This window comes from Balaenoptera borealis (assembly GCF_965194805.1).
Source record: "Balaenoptera borealis genome assembly, chromosome: 3".
Classification (NCBI taxonomy): Eukaryota; Metazoa; Chordata; class Mammalia; order Artiodactyla; family Balaenopteridae; genus Balaenoptera; species Balaenoptera borealis.
In genome coordinates this window covers 10,685,174-10,707,999 of record NC_138866.1, presented here as the reverse complement: position 1 = coordinate 10,707,999, position 22,826 = coordinate 10,685,174, and the positions used below count along the sequence as shown (strand labels likewise).

The window sequence follows — 22,826 nt, the reverse complement described above, 5'->3', positions numbered from 1 at the left end:
CCCACGCTGCAGGACTAACAGATATCATCCGCATTTGCAACCTAACCATATTTAGAGAGAGGAATGGGATGGAGAGCCAGCATAAATCAAGTCCCCATAAACTGGGCTGTAAAGGGGAACAAAACAAGGCCAACATCTTGGCACAATCTTAGAAAGAGACACACAAATGTGCAGTGGACTCGGCCTCCTTCCCGTCTCTGTGAGATTAATAGTCTTCAGACACCACCTGGTCGGCTTAACTCAGCTGCTCTAAAGCTTTAGCTCTTCTCGAATCACATCCAGACCCCTCAGCCGGTCCATCCCGAGACAGTGCCCACTCCCATCACCCTGCCCCGGTATCCCATGCTCCCAACAAGTGGGACCACGCTCAGGTTCCCAAAAGGCCTTGAGACTCCTGACTCCCCACATTTCTCATGCTGTTTCTTTCACCTGGAGCACCTTTTCCATCAACCCTCATACCCCTCCCCACGTCTGCTCTTCAAAATCCTAACTGCTCTCAATTCCATGCCACCTCCTCCAAGCAGTCATCCTTGACCGCTCAGAGCTCCCGCTTCTGGGCTCAGCAGCACTTCGTATCCATTGTACTCTGCGCTGGATGATAGCTTTTTATCCCCCCTCCCCTGGCTGGTGAGCTCCTCCAGGGCAGGGAACAGTTCTTACTTATCTCTATGTTGCTCAACCTAGCACCCAGTAAGTGTTCCGTATAGGAGGTGTTCCGTACAAATGAGCTGAGTGAATCAGCATCCTTGCTCAGCAGATGGTACCAGGGCCACCAAACTGCTGGCAGACACTGGTTGGCATCAACTTTTCGTCCTTGTATCTCCTCCTTAGACTCTCTCCTTTTCCTCTTCATCCTTCTCCACCCAATCCTGCTGGCTCTCTCTCCAAACTGTGTCTGGGATCTGCCTGTCCACCTCTCCTTCCCCTTGGCCACTGCCCCAGTCCAGGACACCATCTCCCATCACCTGGACAACAGCGATAGCTTCCTGGCTGGTCTTCCCTATAACTCTCTTGCCCCTCCAGCCCATTCTCCACTCGGCCGCCAATGATTGTCTTCAAAAGTAAACCTGTTAGTGCCACCGTATTGGTCCAAACTTCCTTAGTGGTTTTCCATGGCACTTTGGAAAAAATCCAGCTCTGTAGTATGTAAAGTATGGTTTTCAAGTCCCTGCGTGATTTGGTACTAACCTCTCTAACATCGTTTTAAACCACTTTCCCCCTTGATCTCCATGCCCAGCACAACAGTTGTTCCCACCACAGGGCCTTTGTACATGCTATTCTCTCTGCCTGGAATGCTCTCCCCAGTCTTCACAAGGCTAGTTCCTTCTCCTTCAAATATCAGACAGCTCGGAGAGACCTATCCTGGCCACTCTGTCCAAGGTAGGGCCCTCTCTGTAGCCTCTGTTTCTGCCCTGTAATCACCACTATATGCTCACATCCCCAGCTCCTGCCACAGCATCCACCCCAGAGCAAGAGTTCAGCAGATGTTTGAACACCTGCAACAATCTCCCACTGGGCATCCAGACTCTAGCTTCATTTGGTTCTTGACCAAAAAGTGAGAAGGGTTTTGGGTTGTGAGCTTTTTTATAGCAGAAACCAAGAGTGGCTTCTTGATGGAGGTTTCTCAAAAAACTAAAAATAGAACTACCATATGACCCAGCAATTCCACTCCTGGGTATATATCTGAAAAATACAAAAACACTAATTCTAAAAGATACATGAACCCCAGTGTTCATCCCATGTACCCCAATTATTTACAATTGCCAAGATATGGAAGCAACCTAAGTGTCCACCAACAGATGAATGGATAAAGAAGATGTGGTATATATACACAATGGAATACTACTGAGCCACACACAAAAAAATGAAATTTTATGATCAAGGGATCAATCTAAGAAGAAGATATATCAATTGTAAATATATATGCACCCAACATAGGAGCACCTCAGTATGTAAGGCAAGTGTTAACAGACATAAAAGGAGAAATTGACAGTAACACAATAATAGTGGGGGAGTTTAACACCCCACTTACATCAATGGACAGATCATCCAGACAGAAAATCAATAAGGAAACACAGGCCTTAAATGATACTTAGGCCAGATGGACTTAATTGATATTTATAAAGCATTCCATCTGAAAGCAGCAGAATACACGGTCTTTTCAAGTGCACATGGAACATTCTCCAGGATAGATCACATGCTGGGCCACAAAGCAAGCTTCAGTAAATTTAAGAAAATTGAAATCATATCAAGTATCTTTTCCGACCACAACACTACAAGATTAGAAATTAACTACATGAAAAAAACTGCAAAAACCACAAACTCGTGGAGGTTAAACAATATGCTACTAAACAACCAGTGGATCACTGAAGAAATCAAAGAGGAAATCAAAAAAACCCAGAGACAAATGAAAACAAAAACATGATGATCCAAAACCTATCGGGTGCAGCAAAAGCAGTTCTAAGAGGGAAGTTTATAGCAATACAAGCTTACCTCAGGGAACAAGAAAAATCTCAAATAAACAACCTAATGTTACATCTAAAGCAACTAGAGAAAGAAGAACAAAGAATGAAATTTTGCCATTTGCAGCAACATGGGTGGACTTGGAGGGCATTATGCTAAGTGAAATAAGTCAGATAGAGAAAGACAAATACTATATGATATCACTTATATGTGGAATCTAAAAAATACAGCAAACTAGTGAATGTAACAAAAGAGAAGCAGACTCACAGATAGAGAGAACAAACTAGTGGTTACCAGTGGGGGGAAGGGGCAATATAGGAGTAGGGGATTAAGAGGACAAACTATTATGTATAAAATAAGCTACAGGGACTTCCCTGGTGGCACAGTGGTTAAGAATCCACATGTCAATGCAGGGGACACGGGTTCAAGCCCTCGTCCGGGAAGATCCCACATGCCGCGGAGCAACTAAGCCCGTGAGCCACAACTACTGAGCCTGCGTTGTAGAGCCCGCAAGCCACCACTACTGAAGCCCACGCACCTAGAGCCTGTGCTCTGTAACAAGAGAAACCACTGCAATGAGAAGCCTGTGCACTGCAAGGAAGAGTAGCCCCCGCTAGCTGCAACTAGAGAAAGCCCACGTGTAGCAACAAAGACCCAACACAGCCATAAATTAAAAAAAAAAAAAAAAGCTACAAAGATATACTGTGCAACACAGGGAATATAGGCAATATTTTATAATAACTACAAATGGAGTATAACCTTTAAAAATTGTGAATCACTATATTGTACACCTGTAACATATAATATTGTACATCAACTAGACTTCAGTAAAAAAAAAAAAAAAAAAAAGACTGGCTTCTTGTGTCTGAGTATATTTAGACTCTTTAGTGTTACTTTCATTTGTCAGCATTGATTCACTTCAGAGAAACTATCACCATGTTTCTTACAGAGTTCAACTCTCTTCCTGTATCCACAGAAACGACCTCCATGATGGTTCCTCCACAATAGGCCTCTGCTCTGGGCCGGACCTGGGCGCCAGGATTGAGACCCAAGAGGTGGCTTTGGGAATGCCAGTCCCAGGGCCCTGGAGATACAGGTGGGGCAGATCTGGGCTGCATAGCCGATCACAGCGCCATGAAAGTGATGAAGGACTCAGGCTTCACACCCGGAAGCACCAGGTGGTAGGCGTTCATCCCCCACCTGGCAGACGCATAAATCATTTCCCTCTTTTAATTACACCAGTACCAGCCCACTTACAAAGCCCTCCACCAGAGCCTTGTTCGAATCAGAGCTCTCATTGAGGGGCTGGCTGGGACCTGAAATCAGATGGTTCTGTCCTGGTTCCAGGACAGCCCTGGCCCCAGCATCTCTGGGGCAGACCCCACTGGGGCTGCTCACCTTGTAGCAACTGCAGTGTCCGGCCACCCCTCGCTGCTCACTGCCCTGGTCCCCCAGGACACCACCTGTTGGAACCCAGCTTATTCAGAAGTGTGAAGGGCCCTCATCTGGAATCTGACCATGTTCCTCACCTGACTCTGCCCCAGCCACGCTGCGCCCCCACCGGCTGCTCCTCAACCACCCCAGGCCTCAGCCTGGCTGTCCTCTCCACCAGGGACAGTCTCCCCACGTACCAGTGAGCTTCGCTCCCTCGCCTCCAAGTCTTCGCTCCACCACCATCTTCCCTCCAGGTTGCCACGTGGCCCAAGCCCAGCTTGCTCTAGTTCACTTTCTTCCCATAGCACTTACATTTCTAGGACACTCTACAGCCTAGCGGTTCATCAAGTTTATTGTTCTCTGCTCTCTCTCCCCTGCCAGAGTATCAGCTCTGCGTTTACTTTGTTCCACGGTGTAGCCCAAGCTCTTGGAATGTAGAAATGCTCAAGAAATGTTTGAATGAATACAGGTCTCCCGGTCTTGCCATCCCCTCCTCCAGCCTCAGCTCCCAGCGTCCTGGGGACTCTGCCTCTGAACCCTGATCAGCACACCCACCTGTGACAACGCAGATCAGATCTTCCACTGGGGGCCCCTAGTTGCTCCCAGCCACGTCCACACTAGCTCCCCTACCTTGCTCATGCCCTTTCCCACTCAGCTCATGTTCCTGAGGCCAATCGTACCTCTCCCCACCTTCCAGGTGTGCACAATGAGCTCGCCTCCTCCCTGAAGCCTCCCTGGATTAGACTAACTTTATCACCACCTGACTTCCAATGGTCCCTAAGTGGGAGCCACGCATTTGTTTCAGTTCTTAAGCTTCTTCCTCCTTCATTCTTCTCCACTCTGGAGGAGAAGGTAAATGGGTGCAGGGGGGTGGATACCAGCTCCTGGTTACAAATCCCGTGAGCCCTCCCAGCCCTCGACTCCTTGCCCCCTCCCCTCTCCCGGTTTTCCTCCTTCCCCTCTGGCTGCCCTTTCTCGGGCTCCTCTTCCCCCGAACCCCAGGCTCTGTCCTCCCCATGCTCTCCCCAGGTGATTGATCTCCAGTGGCTTTGGCCCCAAGGCCGTTGGTGCTCCCACCCCATCCTTAGGGCCAGCTCAGGCCTCTGCCCTCAACTCCAGACCCACCAGCCAACCATCTCCCCTGCTGTCCTGTGCCACCTCCAATGCCCCGTGACAAAGCCTGGAACTCCTGAGGCCATCCCTCTCCCTCGTGTCCTGTCTCCACAAGGGGGATCTGATCAGAGTTTTCCTTTGCCCTCACCCTGGACAGCGGCTGGTCACTGAGCCCTGAAACTTCTCGTGCCCCATAGCTGCTCCCTGGCCCAGGCCACCATCTCCTCCCTGCCCTCTGCCTTCAGCCTCCTTCTACTTTGTCCCCAGCCAGGGCTGAGTAAAGGCAGCTTAGGTGGCAGCTCTCCAGTCGGACCCAGTCGGACCCTCTAGGGCTCGCACCGCCCGGGGAGTGAGTCTGAGATTCCCGCACACTGTCAAGCTTTGCCACGCCTCCACTCCTCTCTCACCACGCCTCCCATCACCGTGGCTTCCCATCCTTTGCCCCTGCTGTTCTCTCTGCTGTGAGCACGCCCAGCCCTCATCTGGAGAATCATCCCCCCTCAGCTCAGCGAGCGCCTCCTGCAGGACACCTGCTCTAGGACAGACCCTCTCCTCTCAGGGGACCGATGGCCTGCGGACACTTGGTGCTCCGTTTAGTCTACAATTCCTGTGTGCTCTGCCTTTCCTGGCTGTCCACAGGCATCCCAAACTCCACATGAGAAAAAACAGAGCCCCGATCGTCCCCCACTGAAGCTTCCCTGGGTTGGCCCTGTCTTACCCACTGTGTCCTCCTCAGTCTGTGACCTCAGCGGAGAGCTCTCCATGTATTTGTTGAATGAGTAAATGTCTGTGAGTGATTTACTGCTCTTTAAGTATATAAATTAGGTATCCTTCTGAAAGGAGAACACTCGCTTGAACGCTGATGTGCTTTCTTGGGTGCTAAAGAGAGGTGTGGACTCCTAGCTAGAAGGTGTGGATCCATCTGGGTCTGACCGGGGGCAAGGTCACCTGTGGCAATCACAGTGGAAAAAGGTGACAGCTTGTACCAGGTGCTGCTGGTGCCCTTCCTGGGCTCGCTGGCTGGGCTTCCAACTGCCAGGGCTGCAGCTCTGCCTGGGTAAGTCGACACCCCACCCTCCATTGAGCCCTAAATAAGACATGGTCCCAAATGCTCCTTGGCAAATGGCAGACTCTTAAAAAAAAATGTCAGTCCCCTCTCTACCCCCTTGTCCTGGACAGTTTCTCTTCTGTCTTCCTCATTTAGTCACACATGCATTCATATATTCAAACACTCATTGTGCACTTTCCATGTCAAGCTCTGAGCTGTCTCTGGGGACAAAGACGAATCAACAGTCCCCGACCTCAGGGACTGGATCAGAAATTAAACAGGTCAGGCTGGCTGCTTTGACCTGGACGTAAGTGGGACATTCTAGATGACTTCCATAATAATACGAAATAGCTAAGTCTGGCAGGGCAATCACCCCGTGCTGGCACTGTTCTAAGCACCGTCACCTTCAAACTCATGTGACCCTCTCAACAGCCCTATGAGGAAAACGAGGTCCACGTGAGACCAGAGTCACAGGGCGTCAGAACCAGCCTTCCATCCCGATGCAACAGGAGGGGCCCTTTAGCCAGGATCATGCCCCCCCACCCAGCAGGCTCCCCTTCCGTTATGGGGGCCGCACCCTCCCTGCCCTGTTTGGCCCCAATTCTGGGGTCATCACAGCGCCCGTAGCGGTACCAGGAGGTCACTCACGTGCAAGCCTCACCAGTCTTTTGGGCCCTCACCTCTTCCTCCTTCTGGCACAGACCCCTTCCTGCCTCTGGCCTCTGGTTACAGCCGAGGGTCTCGACCTTGATTCATGCAAGAAGCACCTCCACTGAGGGCGGGCCCGGGCATCAGTCGTTTCTAAAGCTCCCAGGGGATGCCGATACGCAGCAGGGCTCAGGCATCCAGCCAGAGGCAGGCTACCCGAGGGCAGGGCCGTGCACAGTTCATCTCTGCAGCCCCAAGACCTGCCAGGGCACCACCTCTTGGCAAACGTTTGTTCAATAAATCAACGAATATAGGTTTGTTAAGAAATTAAAGTCCACATCCATTTGTAATCTTTTATTTGCTGGATATGCGCAAATACATGGAAGACAAACAATTCCATGTACTGAAAGATATTACGGATATCAGACACTCAAGTTTGGGCACAAAAAAATCACGCTACCGTACACGTGATGCTTAGTGTCGAGGGGAAGGCAGGGCAGAGCCAGGCAGCCCTTCTTAGGGATGGCAGAGCTGAGACTGGTTTGGATAAGAGATTTGCTCAAGCGAGGATTATATTGGCAAGAGAGCCCATTTACTGGGAGTGGGGACGTAGCGGGTGCTGGGCCAGGCCCACATGTTATTCACGCTCCCACAGGTACCTTCTGAGGACGGCATCCTGAGCCCCTTTTGGCAGATGAGGAAACGGAAGCTCAGAGAGGTTGAGTGACCAGCACACAGCCGGTAAGAGACAGAGCCGGGCCCAGCCACCAGATCCTACTACTCACAGACCAGACAAGTGGCTCAAAGATAACAGCACAGAAACCCCACCTCCCGCAAATGATGAACATCCGATACCCCAAGGTCCAGATCAACGGCGGCAGTGAAGACCAGCTTGGCACCAACATGACCCGTGAAACAAGAAACGACCCAAGTGACACAGCCTGTGTTCGATATCCAAAGTCCCTCGTCACACGCTCACCTCTTCCCGGCACCACCCGGGTCTGCATCATTATCCCACTGCTGAGATCACAAACACCCGAGGGGACCAAGGAGGGGGAGCTTGTGAGTGATGTCCTCAGGCTTTCCCCGCTTGTTCATTCCACAGGACCTAACAGCATCCTTGCTGCCCTCGCTCCCTACAACCGCAGCCGTCACCTCACCTCCGAAACCATCTTAAATCAGACCAGGCCTTGACACTGCCGCCTCTCCCCTCCCCCCATCCAGGCCACCTCACAGGCTCCTCCATCACCATCTGGACCAAAGGGACAGTCTTCACACTGGGAGCCGGGCTCTGTAAAGTATAAATGAGGTCACGCCACAGCCCTGCTCAAAACCCTCTCGAAGCTTCTGCTTACACTTAAGATAAAACTCCAACCCCTTCCCTGGCCTCCCAGGCCCTCCCTCTGGGCCTCGCCTCAGCCAGCAGCCACAGTGGTCCCTCACACACCCCAAGCGCACGAGGAACTCGCGCTGCTGTTCCCTCTGCTGAGAATGCTCTTCCCCCACGTCTTCCTTGCCCACAACTTCCCTTCAGTCGGGTCTCAGCTGAAATGTCATCTCCTGTCCCCAGACCACACAATCTAAGTGACCACCCAGTCACCCCCTATCAGATCCTGTGATTTTAATTACCTTTGTAGGATACATTATCTTCTATTTTTCTGGCGATATTATTGGTTTGTTTATTTTCTGTCCCACACACAGGGACCCTTCCATCCTGTTCACCACTGCACTCCCAGAACCTTGCACAGTGCCTGGCATACAGTAGAGCATAAAAATCTTTGCAAAAGAAACAAATTAGTAGTTACTGAGGACCTGTGATGTGCCAGGCATATGCTAACAAACTGGGGCTATAAGTGGACACGGCGGACACACGCAATTATTTATATCTAGCAAAAGGCCCAGGCATTAGTCAAATAATTAGATATTTAAAGAGTAGGATGATTGCTATAAAGGAAAAGAAAAAGTTCAAAGAGTGTGTGTATGTATGTGTGTGGTTTTAAAATGTACACAAATTCCCTGACACTCCTCTACCATGAGGTGGAATCGAATTCCCTGAACCTAGAAGTTGAGCAGACTCGGTTACTTGATTCCAAGGAACAGAATGTAGCGGAAATGATGCCGCATGATTTCCTCAGTTACATCATCAAAAGCGTACAGCTTCTACCTGCTTCTCAAGCTTGGAACCCTGCCACCATGCTGTGAGGAAGCCCAGGCCACGTGGAGGAACAAGACCAGCTGGGGACCCCTCCAGGAGCCAGCATCAGCCACCAGGCACGAGCAAGGGAGCCTTCGAGATGGCTCCAGCTCCAGCCAACTGATTACGATTGCATGGAGACCCCGAGCAAGACCCTCCTGGTGGAGCCCCGTCACCCCCCATAACTGCTGAGAGGAAAGGACAGTACACTTGGGTTGTTTTTTTAACCACTAACTTTTGGCGTGACTGACTCCATAGCCATCGAGAACCAGAACAGGGAACGGAGTGACCTCTGTAGAAGTCAGGGGAGGTTTTCCTGGAGGATATTTGAGCTGAGATCTGCCTGAGTTGAGGTTAACTACTTCGAGGGGATGCCTGGCAGACACGAGGACTAGTATATACAAGAGGCTCCGAGACGGGAAGGAGCGAGGCCCATTCAAGGAAAGGAAAGGGGACCCCTGAAGCTGACTCTCAGAGATGGAGGAGGAGAGCTAGACAGAGGACTCAGCAGGAAGTAATCCGGTGACCCTGAAGTACTTCCCCTCCTTACCAGCTGGGCCGCTGGGAACAAGTAAGTCACCCTCTCTGAGTCCCAGGCTCCTAAGGGAACTTGGGGCTGATACGACCTCCTACAAAGGAGTACGTGAGGATTAAACGAGAAGAGAAGCACAGAGCTTCCACCTCAGTACCGGGGGCTGAGTACCAGTTCCTCCTAGTGTTCTGGCTGAGTAAAAAAAGCCTTCTAGAATTTCCACAGTCCCATTTGCTTCTCTCTGTTAAAATGTGGCCCTTGGCACATAGGAGGGGAACCAGGTGACTCCATTCCTCGCTCCACCACTGCTGTGTGACCTTTGCGGAGTCAACCTCTCTTCGGGTTTTTCTAAGAATAAAATAAACGCGAAAAATCAAATCTATCTCAGTGCTTTGAGCTCCTTAAAGACAGGCACTATGGGAATGCAGGCTCACGCCTCTGTTCTGCTACAGCTATTTTTGGCCCCATCAGCCTCAGAAGCAGGTCTTGTGGAGGGGGTGTACATGCTCTTCCTTGAGGGCTGGTACACATCTCCTTCCTCGGCCGCAGCGTCTGAGTCACGCGCGGGGACGAGTGGGCCATCGCTGACATTTACAAAGTCAGCCCAGTCCTGAGCCCTGGCAGCTGCCGTGGGCTTTTTGGTCGGGCCCTTGAGCACGTCTATTCCTTTGCTTTGCCAGTGTTCACCCCTGCCCATGCCTTCCAGAAATACTTTCACCCAGGGACTCTGGGGCTGACCCTGGGGATCACAAGCCTGGTGACAGCTGCCCCTAATGGGGGAAGAGTGGTATTCTCAGTAGACCTTTTCTTTTCTGTTGAATACCTAGGGGCATCGACACATCCTTAAAGCACTCATTTCCTCCCTGAGTTTCTATTCAGATGCTCCTTTCTCAGCAGCGAGGTGCCAGAACCATGTTTAAACAACTCCTGACCTGAACGTCAGTGACCTAGTATTATTATTATTACTACTACTGTTAGCATTAGTATTACTTATTAGCTGCCATTCAGTGAGTGTTACTTGGGTTCCAGGCTCTGCTCTGTGTTAACTTCATGGCATGGATTTCTCACAACCGCCCAGCCCATATGCAGCGGGTGTTGTCATTAGCCCCATTTTACAGATGTGGAAATTGAGGTCCCAAGCTGTTAAGGACACGTTGCCCAAATCACTTAGCTCATGAACAAGGGTGGACCCCAGATCTAGAGGGCAGGACAGCCAGGCTGAGCCACTGTGCTGTAACACCACTTTTCAGCTTGTAGTTTCTGCCAAGTACAGGCTGTATAATTTCCAGTCTTCACTGCAATCCCTCCTGAGGTAAGTATCATTAGCTCCACTTTACAGATGAGGAAACTGAGGCTGAGAGGGATGAGATACGCCGAGGGTCGCAGAGCTAGGAGTGGAAGACCTGCATGTGACTCCAAAGTCCCTTGACTTGATTGCCATTCTCTAGGACGCTGGTTCTCAAAGGGTGTGCCCTGGCCGGCCAGCGCATCAGTGTCACCTGAGAATATATTAGAAATGCAAATCCTCCGCCCCACCCCAGACCTACTGAATCAGGAATTCTGGGGATGGGATTCAGCAACCTGTGTTTGGACAAGCCCTCCAGGGAATTCTGACCACACTTGCACTTGAGAATCACCCAGTCTAGTGCCTCCCACTGTTTGCAAAAGTTTACAAAGTGCAGCTGCCCTAGGCAGTCGCCACCTAAAGTGTGAAGGGCGTGGGCAGAGCTTGGGAAACAAAGGGCAGAAACTGGAGATGCTGGCCAAGAATCTTCCACATCACAAGAACCCTTTCCAAGTTCCTTCTCGGTGGCAAGTAGGACTCAGGGCAAGGCTGTCTCAACAGACGTCCCAGGGCGGCTGGGAGGGGCAGCCGAGCTGGGGACCCACAGACAAATGTGGGGCTGAGCTGCCCCCATGTTCAACACGTTCTAGAATGGAGCTGGAGGCGGGGGGTGAGGGGACAGTGCTCTTGAAAGTTTCACAGTAAAACAAAATAAAACAGAAGAAATAAATTGAAAAACCACGTTGCCACTGCCAGAAGGGTGGCCCAGCAGTAGGTGACCCACCATCCCAGTTTGCCCAGGACTACAGGGTTTCCCGGGATGCCAGGCTTTCAGGGCTAAAACCAGGAGAGTCCCGGCCAACCCGGGATACGTTGGTAGCCTGGAGCAGCAGGGCAGCAGCAGGTGCTGTTTGGATGAAGAGGGAGGCCTGCCTGGCCACAGGGAGGATACCCAACAATTCTGGCAAATGTTTCTGGCCCTTCCTTTTACAGGCGACTTTACAGGTCTGTGTGAGTAGGTACAGAGGTTTCCCTGTGTCCTCTTTCTCCCTCTACCCCTGACATATGTACCGAAGTCTACACTCCTGCAGAAGGACATTCCTGCAGCAGGGCACCTCCTGCCTGATCCTCGGGCTCCGAACTCCGGGCCTTTGCTTCAGCCCCTCCACGGACTGTCCGGCCTCCCTGTGCTCCTGCCTATCCAAGGTCTACTTGGAAATTCTCTCACGTTGTCCTGATCCTCCCTTCCTGCCCTTTTTGGAACTAAATACCTTTCCCCCAAAGCACCTCTTTTTTCCCTAAGTCTAACACTCAGAGGCTGCTCTTTATCAGAATGATTTTCACACAATGGTTAGCAGCAGTGGATACCGGTCCAGTTTTCGAAAGCGCTTGCCGCTAACATGAATCCTCCAGTCAACCCCATTGGTGGGTGAAAACCTCACGCCTAAAACTCAGGCTTAAGTTTACCAGCCCTATTGCAACCCTCCTACACTGTTGGTGGGAATGTAAATTGGTACAGCCACTATGGAGAAGTATGGAGATTCCTTAAAAAACTAAAAATAGACATACCATATGATCCTGCAATCCCACTCCTGGGCATATATCTGAAGAAAACCATAATTTGAAAAGATACATGCACCCCAATGTTCACTGCAGCATTATTTACAATAGCCAAGACATGGAAGCAACCTAAATGCCCATCAACAGATGAATGCATGAAGAAGATGTGGTACACATATACAGTGGAATATTACTCGGCCATAAAAAAGAATGAAATAATGCCATGTGCAGCAACATGGATGGACCTACAGATTATCATACTAAGTGAAGTAAGTCAGACAGAGAAAGACAAATATCACATGATATCACTTATATGTGGAATCTAAAAAAATGATGTAAATGAACTTATTTACAAACTGGAAATAGGCTCACAGACATAGAAAACAAACTTCTGGTTACCAAAGGCGAAAGGCTGCGGGGGAAGGATAAATTGGGAGGTTGGGATTAACATATACACACTACCATATATAAAATAGATAATCAACAAGGACCTACTGTATAGCACAGGGAACTCTACTCAATATTCTATAATAACGTATATGGGAAGAGAATCTGAAAAAGAATAGATATATGTATATGTATGACTAATTCACTTTGCTGTACACCTGAAACTAACACAACATTGTAAATCAACTATAGTCCAGTATAAAATAAAAATTAAAAAAAAAAAAAGTTTACCATCCCTCTTATAATCACGCAGAGGAAGTGGCAGGGCTAGCACACCAACCCAGGCTCAGGGTCTCGACCTCTTATGCCGTGTTCTCAGTCTTTTCATTACCCGGGCCCCGCCATTGAGAACAACTCTCCGTGGGCCTCCAGTGCACCCAACACAGGGCTGGACACAGAGCAGACACTCGGCAAACGTTTACCAGGTAAATCAGAAGCCCTTGTGAGCGGCAGGGATGCAGGCACATCTGATTACCAAAGGAGCAAAGGCTGGCATGTGCCTGGAGCCAGTGTATCCAGAAAGATGGCAGGAAAGGACACTCCTAGGCACACCCTCTGCAGATGATGGACCACTGGACCGTGAGCTCCCTGTGGGCAGGAGCTGCTCCTCTCTTGCTCATAGCTGACTTCCAAGCCCCTGCCAGCACCTGGGGAGCTCCGTGCACACCTGCTGAAGCCCCGTGCCCTCTGGGAGAGGCTAATTCCTCAGGGATTAAAGAACAGGCAGAAGTCGTGGATGTGGCCATAGCTGTCTGACCGGGCAGTACTCGTGTGCGGGGTTCTGGGCTGAGCTCAGTGAGGACCAAGACAGTGTACAAAACACATTCTCTGCCACTGGTCTAATCTGCCCGGAACCCCATGGCTGTGGGGTGCATCCGCTGTCCTCCTGCCCAGTGTCCACGTCCTCATCCTTGGGTTACAACCCCTCTACCTGGATTTTCCTTTCAGAAGCCACCACCCTCTTAACCTCTATCCATAAAACTCAACTGTCGACCGTGGTCACATGGCCCAGGCCTGACCAATCAGCACATTCCATCTCGTAGGCCATCATGATTGGTCCAAGGATGGACGTGTGACTCAAGCTGGTCTAGTGAAAGTCAGCCCCGGGTCTTTAGTTGAATGATTGAGAAAGAGAAGCTCTCCTTGTAGGGAGATTACTAACTGTAAGGTTGATGGAATCCTGGAGCCTGGAGCCACAGAGACTGGGCCTGCCCGAGAGAAAAGGTGACCCAGGAGAAATCAGAAGAGAGAGATGGAGACGGAAACCCAGTACCATCATCATATAAGACCTGCTGCTGGAATATTCCAATACATGAGCCAAAAAACGAACATCTCTCTCTAGTTTTTGCATCACTTAAACCACTTCAAGATGGGTTTCTGCTACTTGTAACTGAAAAAGTCCTACCATAGAATCAAACTACACCTGCTGTCCTCTAACCTGGAAGTGCCCTCAGGCCTCAAGCTCACAGGAGGCCTCTGTCCCCTCACACCTGGCACCGCCACCCGCCTCCCCTTCTCCACAGCCCCCCACCTGGCTTCAGGCCTTCGTGGGTGGTCTGGGGCCTGAAGTATCTCAGTGGTCCCCTCTTTACCCCAGTCGGGCAGCTCACCCCAATCCACCCTCCACATTGTCAGGAAAGTTGACTCTGAAGCGGACGATGTGGGATCGTGTCACTTCTTTGCTTAATACCTTCGTGGGCTCATCGCTGCCCAGAGCAGAGTTTCCTAAAGGATGGGACACGTGTCCCTGCAGCAAGTAAGCTGGTTTTGGATGACACGTGGACCTGGTGCTCAGACACACAGAAACATAGAACAAGAAACTTAGGCCCCTTTTGATCCTCTCACAAACCTTCTGATTTCTTTCTTGAGAAATATCTCTGCACGGGGCTCCTACAGCTCTGCCACCCCTCTACCACCTGCTGCGCTCCCTTTTTAGCAGAAAGAAAGAAGGCCTCGAGCTCAGAACTTTCCACGACAGGCTAGAACTTTAAAACACTGGTTTGTTTGCATTTGTTTTTATGGTCACCTTCTACTTACGCAAGTGATTCTGGTTTTTCACTGATGGTAGTTATTAAAGTTTTCTTTGGAGATTAATTTGTATAAACACAAAAGTGAGTCTGTTTAAAGAAAAAAAAAATAAGGCAAACAACAGGAGGTATTTGGATAGGTGAATGTTTGGCAAACAACGATTCACAGGATGAAATGTGATCTACTCGGCCAGGCACACAAGGCCCTTCACAGTCTGAGGGGCTTGGACCTCCCATGAGAAGTCCCATAGAGTCACACCTCCAAGCCTCTGCTCTTGCTGTTGCTTCTGCCTGGATGCGCTTTCCCCACCGCCCCTTCAATGACCTAGAACGATTCCATTTATTATGAAGACCCAAGTCAATGTTGCTGTTTACTGTGGCTGTAGTTTGGCCCAACTACTCAAGGATTTCCAGTGCACCTGGAGAACAATTTCTGTGCTCTCTCAGGTCACTTTTTGTGGGTTGCTGACAGAAGGCCTTCCTTGAGGCCGAGAGATCCCAGAGACCAGAATGGTCTTTCAGGTCTCTGTCTGGCACAGATGCTCGGTTCGCATAGGATGAACTGAACAGACTGTAACTGGCGGATGTGGATCCATCAGGTACAAACACACCTGGAAGCAGCACGGGCCTGGAGCTTGAATAGCGGAGGGAGAAGGAAGTTCATGGAAGGGAAGGGAGTGAGGGGCCAGGGGCCTGAGGCGGGGCCCCACAGTACAGCCCAGGGGTTCCTTCAGGAGAGAGGAGGAGGGTGAGAATCTTGGGAGGGCAGGATCCTGCAGAGGCCTGGAGCAGAGGGCCTGGTAGGCTGAGCTCCTTGACTTTAACTTGCACTTGAATCATCTCAGAACTTGTTAGGATGCCACTTCCTAAGTCCCACCCCAAAGGCTCTGACTTAGTGGGTTGAAGTGGCCCTGTGCAGCTGCACTTTAAAACGAATGCTTCAGGTGATGCTGAGGGCCACACTTTGAGAAGCACTGAGCCACGGGTGTCAGGGAAGAATGGAGACAGGTGGGGGCCTAGCAGACAAAGTGCAGAAACACACGTGAACTGCAAAAGATTCCACCAGAACACTGCATCCCTGCCTGCACACCGCAAGCTTGGAAACACGGCTTACCAGAGAATAAGCCTCGTCAAAGTTATTTAAAATATGCCCCAAGTAACTCAACGGAGATGTGTTTAATGAGGTGGATCCACACATGAGCTTGGGCATTCTATAGGCTGCAACTTGAGTGATCAAACCAAAATACAGAATCTCTTGTTAGAGACCTTATCAACTGGCAATTGTAAGCAGGGAACTTAACCCCTACGGGTCAGGACTGAAGCCATTTCTGGCTAAAGAAACACTCCTTTGTTTGCAATCAAATTGTTCAGAGATGAAATCAAGGAGAACAAGTGACCGGGGCGGGGGAGGGGATGCGGGTGTGTGTGTGTAACAGAACTCGCTGCAAATAGCTGAACGGCACCCGTGTAACTTTGCTCTCAGAGCCTCCACTTCGGTTCTATACTAATTGCTCCCTTACACATGAATTAAAATCAAAAAATGAAACCATGCTCACGGGAGGGGTATTTCAGACCAGCGCCCATGGCTGCCCCCCTTCAAGGTCTGGCCTTCGGAACAGTCCAGGCAGAGCCACTCATCAAATGGAGATTGACTTTTATCTGATTAACCAATGGAGAAACATCTTTCTCCATCTCACAGGAACATTCCGTGGGAAAGGCGTTTTGCAGACTGCAGGGAAAAGTTGGGTCTTGGCTTCCCTCCTGCTCGGCCAGTGGAAAATTACAAAGGAAGCAAGGCTGCCCTCTGCTTCCTGGCTTCCCGGGAACCTGCTTCCCAGGTCCTTCCTGGGCCCCAGAAAACGCGAAGAGAAACCGGAACCAGGGCTGAGCCTTTACTTACCTGGGGCGGAGAGGAGTCGGGGCGGCGGCGGGGGCGGCGGGGGCGGGGGCAGCGGGGGCGGGGGCCGGCACTGGCAGATGTGTTGACAGCTGTCGGTCACCTTGGAGCAGGACTTCCGGGGCTCCCCGTGCGTCACCTGCAGGAATGGGCACGGGCGCCCGAGAGAAGCCGATGCGGCAACTGGGAGCCCAAACGGGACCACCGCGGCCCACCCACCCCTCCAGACCTAGGCAGGAAGAAGAGCCAGAAGCTGGGCTGGTTCACAGGGAACAGTGTTATGCGGGGCTGGCCTGGCAGGGATGGAGACCTAGGTTGTATTTCCAGCTCTGTGGGACTGGGGCAGTTGGCTTGGGCATTCATGAGAGGCTTCTAGAATCTCCCCATCGTGCAAATGAGGAAACTGAGGCCCAGGCAAAAGAAGTGGCCGCCTGAGGTTCTCACACCCAGATGGTGACAGGGCACTGATTTTACCTTCTGCGTAACCTGACCTAACCGCTTCTCCCATCTGCCCGGCTACGGTGCAGGACCAAGCCCTCGCCTCCTCTCCGGCCACAGTTCCTGATGGTCTCTCTATGTCCACTCTGGGCCAAGGTCCCCCCATCTTGGGGGAGGAACCTTACCCGGCCAGGCCTCTGCTCTGGCGGCGCACGTGACGAAGGGGAGCAGAACAACCTTCCCAGTGTGATCCACGAGCCACCCGAGTGGCCTTGTGGGAAACACACCTGACCCACTGCCTGCACCCACCCCCCCGCCATGCCCAGATGCTCACCCACAGCTCAGGGGAATCACGGGGCCACAGGGCTCTGCCGGAGGGCGCCCCTCCCCTCCTGCTCTGCTCTCGAAGCCCTCCTGCCAGTGCCTGGCCCCTGGTCATGCTCCCTCCCTTTGAGCACGCTGCTCCAGTGGCCTGGAATCTTCTCCGACACCTTTCCCTCTGCTTTACCCATTACTCAGCTTGGCTCTCACCTCCTCAGGGAAGCGTCTCTGACCCCCCCCCGACCAGGTCAGATGTCCAATTTACAGGTTCTCCTGGCACCGGATTTCACTCTGTGTGGCAGAAATCTACATTGGGGTGTTTACCTAGCTCAGCCGCCTATTTACCACTGGACTCTAAGGTCTATGGGGTCAGGGGTCAGGCCTTTTATTTTTTTCTCTCGCCATCATAACACCTAAGGAAATGCCTGGAATTCACCAGAATCCACACCTCTTGATTCCTGGGCTGGTGTTCTTTCAACACCAGTCCCACTTTCCCCATCTGTAAACTAAAAAGGGGAGCAAAAGTGGGTTGTGTTCACCCAGCGGTTCCCAGCCCTTCTTGCACATTAGAATCTCCAGGCAGCTTTAAAAAAAACTCATGCTTGAGCTTTTCCCACGCCAGTTAAGTCAGAATTTCTACAGGTGGAGCTGTGCATGCGTATTTTGTTGAAGCATCCCAGGTTAAGCTTCTAATGTGTAGCCAGTGAGAGAATGGCTGGCTTAGACCAACTGCCAGCATCCCTCTCTATGGCAGAATGCCATAAATCTTTGAACCTAGCATTTTCTGCCTGTCCAGAGAACAGCTGATGTAAAGACATGAAGGAAGAGTTGGTGGTCACCCCCTACTTCAGTGATGCCCACAGTTCATTTCTCTGGCTGTCATCTCCAGTGAGTAGAAACCCAGAACCCCAATCTCCCTGCAACCAGCCACGGAAGGCCTGTCTGTGGAGGCCAGTGCAGACCCTTTGCTGCACGTGTTCCAGGCCCGTGGAGAGAGCCAGCAAGGCTCGGCTGCTCCCTTGCCACTTGGCAGATGTGAACAGGATGGGTAACGGCTACCGGAATGGCAGCAGGTGGTGGACTGATTTACAGCCCTGACTTAATATTGACGAGGCCACGAAGCTCCTGCTCACCACCTTTTAGTGTTTTTAAAGGACCACTGACTGCATTTCAAACTCTGGAAGGCAATCTTACCTCCCGCCGGGAAGAGCATATCCTCAGACAGTGAGCCTTTTCTGTTATTTTACGGAGATGATTAACTCCTTAGACGTCATGGCAAATCCACTGGCTTCTCCCCCAGCGTAGTTGTCAGCCCTCCCATCACCATCTGGATTCTGACCTTCTAAGACCATGGCGGTTGCTCAAAATCTCCCTTCTCCCAACGGCTGGCCTCTGAGATTGCTTCTCCGCTGAACTCTACCAAGTGTGCAAACTTCAAGCAATGCCATTGCCAAAGCAATTACTTTCCCACTCTCCAAGGTGCAATTTATGCAAGAGCGTTCAAGGGGAGCACGTTTCTTTAACCTGGCCCAACACAATGACCTATTTTCGTGAGAGGCTGTAAGGGCACATACGTATAAGAGTGCTTAATGTGATGAAATTACAGGCAGGGAAACCAGGGCCAAGTTTCAAGGCTGAAGTGGGGGAAGTGAAGGCACACACTGTGTGTTAAACATCTGTGGTCTCTCGTATAACGGTCCCACTGAAATGTGAGCGGGCACAACTGTTTACCCAAAGGTCATCAGAAAATTAGCCAGCCTGGGCGGGCTGTCCTTCTCCCCGAGGCGGGGACCCCTCGGGCTCCTCACTGGTTTGGTCCAGTGCAGGCCTGTGGCCGCTGAGCCTCCCTAGACTGACAGCTGGTTACACAGGTCCTTTATCCACTTGCCAACTTCTATGCATCCTTCAAAGCCAGCTCTTACATGGCTTTCCCAGGCAAGCTGTCCTGAACCCCACGCCCCCCCCAGATTAGACCCAGCTGCCCAGTGCTGCCTCTTCACCTCGTAAACCCTCCCCTTTGGGGCACCTTTCCCACTGCTAATGTCCTCCCACACTAAGTTGTGAGCATCTTGGAGCAGAAAGGTGGGTGGGACTGTGCTTTATCAATCCTGACCAAGTGTGACTTCCTGAGCCCTACTGTGTGTCAGTCATGGGAAACAGGCTCTCCTCTCGCCATGAGGATAATCAAGAGAGGTAGCTCTTGTCATCCACACTTACTGGCTGGGACGACAGGCTTGGCAAGGCTAAGTGATCCACCAAAGTTGCACAGGGCCCGGCGTTCCGCTGGTGCTCAGTAAAAATATGGATTGTCTGCCAAGCGGTGGAGAAACATGGGATCTACCCCATCCCCCAGCTCCGGGTCCACTTTGGGGTTCTGCGGGTCGGCAGTGTTGTGTTTAGACCAGCAGAGAGGAAATCTCAGTACCACGAGCTTGTCTCAAGGCCTGGCTTGGTTGGTTTACATCCTGGGGAGTCTTACAAGGAGAAGAAACTTGCCCCTGAAGTCACTTGCTCTTAGCTAGACTTGGCCAAGAAGGAGCAGAGGCCCAGAGAGGTCAATGACCCGCCTAAAGCCGGTATCGCGACTTCCTGTGAACACTTTTTATTCCAGTTGTGCCACCTCCTGCCTTCCTGTCCCTGCTCTGCAGCGTTCTCCTGGGGCCAGAATCCTGAGGCACAGAGAGGTCCTGCACTCACCTGGATTTGGTCCCTGGCACTGTGGTCTGGGGGACATGGTGCTATGGCAGCCACTTCCCACTTCTGGCCAACCAGTGTAGCTCTCTGGCCCAGTCCTCCTAAATAGTCCTTGAATCCATCCACCTCGCCTCACTCCCAGTGCTACAGCCCTAAACCAGGACACCATCACACCTCCACTGGGTAGCTCTGCCTCTCTCCTAGGGTTGCCAGATAAAATACAGGACACCCCTGTAAAGTTTCAGAGAAACAACAACATTTGTTAAGTACAAATATGTCCCAAATATTGTATGGGATATACTTAATGCTCAAGAACGAACCATTGTTCATCTGAAAATTTAACTGGACCACCTGTATTTTTATTTGCTGAATCTGGCAACCCTACTCTCACCAGCCCCTGTGCCCCTTGCCTCGCCCCCTCCCTGAATCCAAACTTTGTGCTGGAGCTGGACTGAGATTTCTAAAATGCCAATCTGAGATTGTATCGCCTCTTTCTTAAAACTTTCCACAGTCCCCAGAGCCCTCAGGATCAAGTCCAAACTGTAAGACACGATGTTAGTGGCTTACAACAGAGGCCTCACCTGCGTTCTTCCAATGCCTTGCCCTCTCCTCCCACCTCGGGGCTGCTCCCTCCACCGCCTGGACACTTCACTCACGCTAGCATCCTGACTCCTGATTTCTCCTTGTTCATGTCTCAGCTGAAGCACTGCATCTGCGAGGTTTCTCTGAATCTTCCACAAGCTCCTGTTTCTAAGCTATTTGCTCCTACTGAGTACTCTTGCCTATTATGACTTGTCTAACAATCTCTCCAGTGCTAGACTGTCAATGCCATGAAGGCAGGGATCCTTAGATCCCTTGCACTTAACACGGGGAAACCTGGCAAACAGTAGGTGCCCAATAAATGCAGCTGACTAAATAAGTGAAGCTGTAATGGCTTCATCGCTTGGGTCTGGGATGGCTCCTCATTGCCACACAGAGACCCACAGGCCCGGATCAGAGCCTGTCTCCATGACGATTGCTTTAGGGGGGCGCCCACAAGGATGATGGCTTCTGGTATCTTTTATCGAGACAGGCCAGCACCACAGTAACTTGATGAGACACACTCCTGTCACACCTAATAAATTCGCCAGCCTGTCATCCTCTTCACTTGCAAAAAAAAAAAAAAAAAAGGACTCATCTGGAAGTGAACTTAGAAGAACCCTAAATCACAAAAGCTCAAAATCTCAATTCCAGACACATGAAGGAAAAAAGGGAAGAGCCTAAAGAGCGCCCCCACCAACCTTGTGGCTATTTAATGTCATCTGACTGTAATGATTAAGTTTCTTATTATCCAGGCAGCAGCCAGAGGCTCTGGGCTGATCTCAAGGTTGGAACCCGGTGCTTTGAGGGACCACAGACCTCTTGCTTCACCAGTTATTGTGCTGGTCTCACCCTTCCAGATGTTTACGACTTAGAGGGATTCTTCTGGCAAAAAGCTCATGAAAGCACAGATAGATTTCTTTATATTCAAGAAACTCCTATGACGTGACAAATGATACTCTCTCCACTTAAAGGGAAACACATGGCTTTGTGCACTTTGATTTTTCCTCTTCTCCCCTCTCTTCTCCTGGTTTCAGCTCTTTTGCTCAAAAACCAAATCCATTCCTTCCAAAGCCCCTTTTCCCTTGACTTCTCAGTCCTTATCATTTGTAGATTAATCTTTCCAGCTCCTCCAGCCAAGATTTTACCCATTCTTCTTGTCTGGAGGATTTCTTTTCTAATTGATTTTCACAAAAATTGATTTGTATTGAGTAACGGCATCTGAAATACACACACACAAACTCACACACACACTTGCTTGTGTGAGTACCGCCTGGCTCAAGAACACTGCTAAAACACGAAGCTACTTTACAAAATCCTTTCTTTTGGTGGTGGGAGTGGGTAGGGAGGTGGTGGATCTGCTGTTTCTATCCTGCTAGTTCCTGCAGAAAATTCCAGTTCTTGGAGATTAACAACATCATCATGTTGCTCTCCGTACTAGCTGAAAAAGTCTCCCAGAAGAGGGAAAATTGTAAACAAATGAATACAAAAAGGAAGTGAGCTTAACACCTGAGGTTCAGCTAAAAGTTGAACAAGAGAAACTGGTCCCAAACCACCCTAACCACTTCTAAGTGTTTAGAAGTGACAAAATTCTGAATCCCGAGGAGGCCCAGCTGGGTTTAATAAGTGCCATTTCACACATTAAACAAAGCTGTCAATTCCGAAAGGAAAACAATTGTGAGTGACACAGAGGCAAGCCAGGAAAGAGAGCAGAAGATGGGCCTGGCGCTGCAGGAGGGGGGTATGCCCCTCCCCTACTCGAGCTCTCCCCCCAGCTGGCTGGTTCCAGCATTAGAGCCCCTGGTTCTCTCCAGGGGTCACCAGCGCTATCATACAAGCAGGACTGACCACCCTGGTTCCCAGCAACGCCCCATCACTTGGGACAGCTCATGAACCTTGGCAGCCTGGCAAGCTGTGTTGCTCAATCCCATCTTCTCTAGACTGTCACCTCCTACTCAGGGCAACTATCTGAATAGTCCCCAAGCCCCAAAATGCCACCAGAGGGACATGAAGTTGCAAATACCCCAGAGTGGGTATTTCAATGACTGAAATGGTAAAAATGCCGATCAAAACAATTCAAAATTGTTGATCAGACTACGTAGCAATCAACAGAGTACCTGGCTAGCCAGATAGATGAGTGACGTTA

At 50.7% G+C, this 22,826-nt stretch overlaps 1 protein-coding gene and 1 pseudogene across 4 annotated transcripts in view; one reads left to right on the top strand and one right to left on the bottom strand.

Annotated features, from left to right (window-relative positions):
* PRIMA1 (proline rich membrane anchor 1) overlaps positions 1–22,826 on the bottom strand; it is a 61,894-nt gene that overhangs the window by 37,091 nt on the left and 1,977 nt on the right. For all 3 annotated transcript variants that reach the window (XM_082384625.1, XM_082384627.1, XM_082384626.1), the window contains exon 3: positions 16,652–16,787. In XM_082384625.1, coding sequence (XP_082240751.1) covers positions 16,652–16,787 — 136 coding nt within the window. The remainder of the gene's footprint in view (positions 1–16,651; positions 16,788–22,826) is intronic.
* LOC309625277 (regulatory factor X-associated protein pseudogene) overlaps positions 610–22,826 on the top strand; it is a 228,078-nt pseudogene continuing 205,861 nt past the window's right edge. The window contains exon 1 of the transcript XR_014249962.1: positions 610–1,818. The product of XR_014249962.1 is annotated as a regulatory factor X-associated protein pseudogene (transcript). The remainder of the gene's footprint in view (positions 1,819–22,826) is intronic.